We start from the raw sequence: 1,738 nt of genomic DNA, 5'->3' as shown, positions 1-1,738 counted from the left end.
AAGACGATCTAGCATCTGGTCCATGAACGACATCGGGAAGTGATCTTTTTCTGTCCAAGCATTAAGCTTGCGGTAGTCCATACATACTCTCCATCTAGTCACCGGACTCATCAGAACAAGCTCATTTATCGCATTAGCAACCACATTAATCCCATCTTTCTTAGGTACACACTGAATAGGACATATCGAACTACTATCTGCAATAGGGTATATAAATCCAGCATCCAACTATTTGATAATTTCCTTTTTCACTACCTCTTGCATAGGTAGATTAAGTCTCCTTTGATGCTCAATACTTGGCTGGCTGTCCAGCATGAGTTGGATTTTATGAGAACAAATGCCAGGAGGAATCCCAATATTGTTCGCAATAGTCCATCTAATAGCCCGATTGAACTTCATCAAAATAGACACCAAAGCCTCAACTTGCTCCTTGCTCAAATTTGCAACAATGATTACCGGTAAAGTGCTATCTCTCCCCAAGAATACATACCTCAAGTGTGATGGTAGAGCCTTGAGTTCCAATTTTGGAGCCTCTTTTACAGACGGTTTTGCAGGTGGAGAGTCACGATTCTTCATATCAAACTCCAATCATTTTTGTTTGGAATAGAATTCAAACCTATCAAGTGTGGCAACTAATTCATCAGTCTTCAATACCATCACTGTCAAAATTCATCATTACTGCTGCCAGTGCATCACCACCTAATCTCTCTTCAATAGACACTTCGGAAACTCGCTCCACAATATGATTCACCACTAATACCGACTTAAGATCACTTTCCTGCTTCATAGACCTACAAATATTAAAATTCACTTCCTCATTATTCAGTCGGAAATTCATCTGTCCTCTCTCCATATCGACTAAGGCACACCCTGTAGCAAGGAATGGTCTCCCTAAGATGATGGGGACCTCAAAATCAACCTCACAATCAAGTATCACAAAATCCGCTGGAATAATGAATGACTCCATTTTCACAAAGATATCTTGGAGAACACCAATAGGCTTCTTCACAGTTCTATCAACCATGAGTAGACGCATCACAGTCGATTTTAGAGCCCCTAAACCCAACTTCTTGTAGATCGACAATGGAATCAGATTAATGTTGGCACCCAAATCACACAAGGCCTTTGCAAAATGCAACATCCCAATGGCACAAGGAATAGTGAAAGCTTCAGGATCCTCATTGTTTTGCACTAGTGACCGCGTAGCAATAGAACTACAATGTTGCAACCTTTCTTCATCCTCAAAACTCACAGACCTCTTTTTGGTCAACAAATCCTTCATGAACTTTGCTTAACCATGCATTTTCTCCAAAGCTTCTATCAACCGAACATTAATGGAAAACTGTTTCAACATAGTTATGAACCCACAATATTTTCCTTCTTCGGTCTTCTTCATCAATCTCTGTGGAAATGGAGGTGGAGGTCTAGGCATGGGAATAACTTTTTGGGTCACCTCCGCTTCCTTCTATGTAGCATTTTTTGAATCTCCAGTAACCTCAATCTCTTCTGCATCTTTTTCTTCCACAATTTCAACCTCATACGATATAGAGGTGTCAACGGTCTATTTATATCCGCGAGTAGTGACTGCCATACAATGCCCATCATTTTTCGGATTTTGGATGGTGTTTATATGAACTGTGTCAGGATGACGTGGTTCACAGTGGAGGACAATTGGCTAAACTGCTGCTCAAGTTGCTTGATTGACCCTACATAGGCATCAACTTTTTGACCGATTCAA

At 40.6% G+C, this 1,738-nt stretch overlaps 1 protein-coding gene across 1 annotated transcript; it reads right to left on the bottom strand.

The window, feature by feature from the left end:
- Nucleotides 1-640: 640 nt before the first annotated feature.
- On the bottom strand, nt 641-1,282 carry LOC125839862 (uncharacterized). The gene has a single exon (XM_049518845.1). It carries the CDS (start codon nt 1,280-1,282, stop codon nt 641-643), a length of 642 nt encoding a protein of 213 aa, XP_049374802.1.
- Between the last annotated feature and the right edge of the window lie 456 nt (nt 1,283-1,738).

This window comes from Solanum verrucosum, unplaced genomic scaffold, assembly GCF_900185275.1.
Source record: "Solanum verrucosum unplaced genomic scaffold, falcon-dt-bn FXZP01000221.1, whole genome shotgun sequence".
Taxonomy (NCBI): Eukaryota; Viridiplantae; Streptophyta; class Magnoliopsida; order Solanales; family Solanaceae; genus Solanum; species Solanum verrucosum.
Note: the sequence above shows the minus strand (reverse complement) of the source record. Positions and strands in the feature narration are given on the sequence as shown.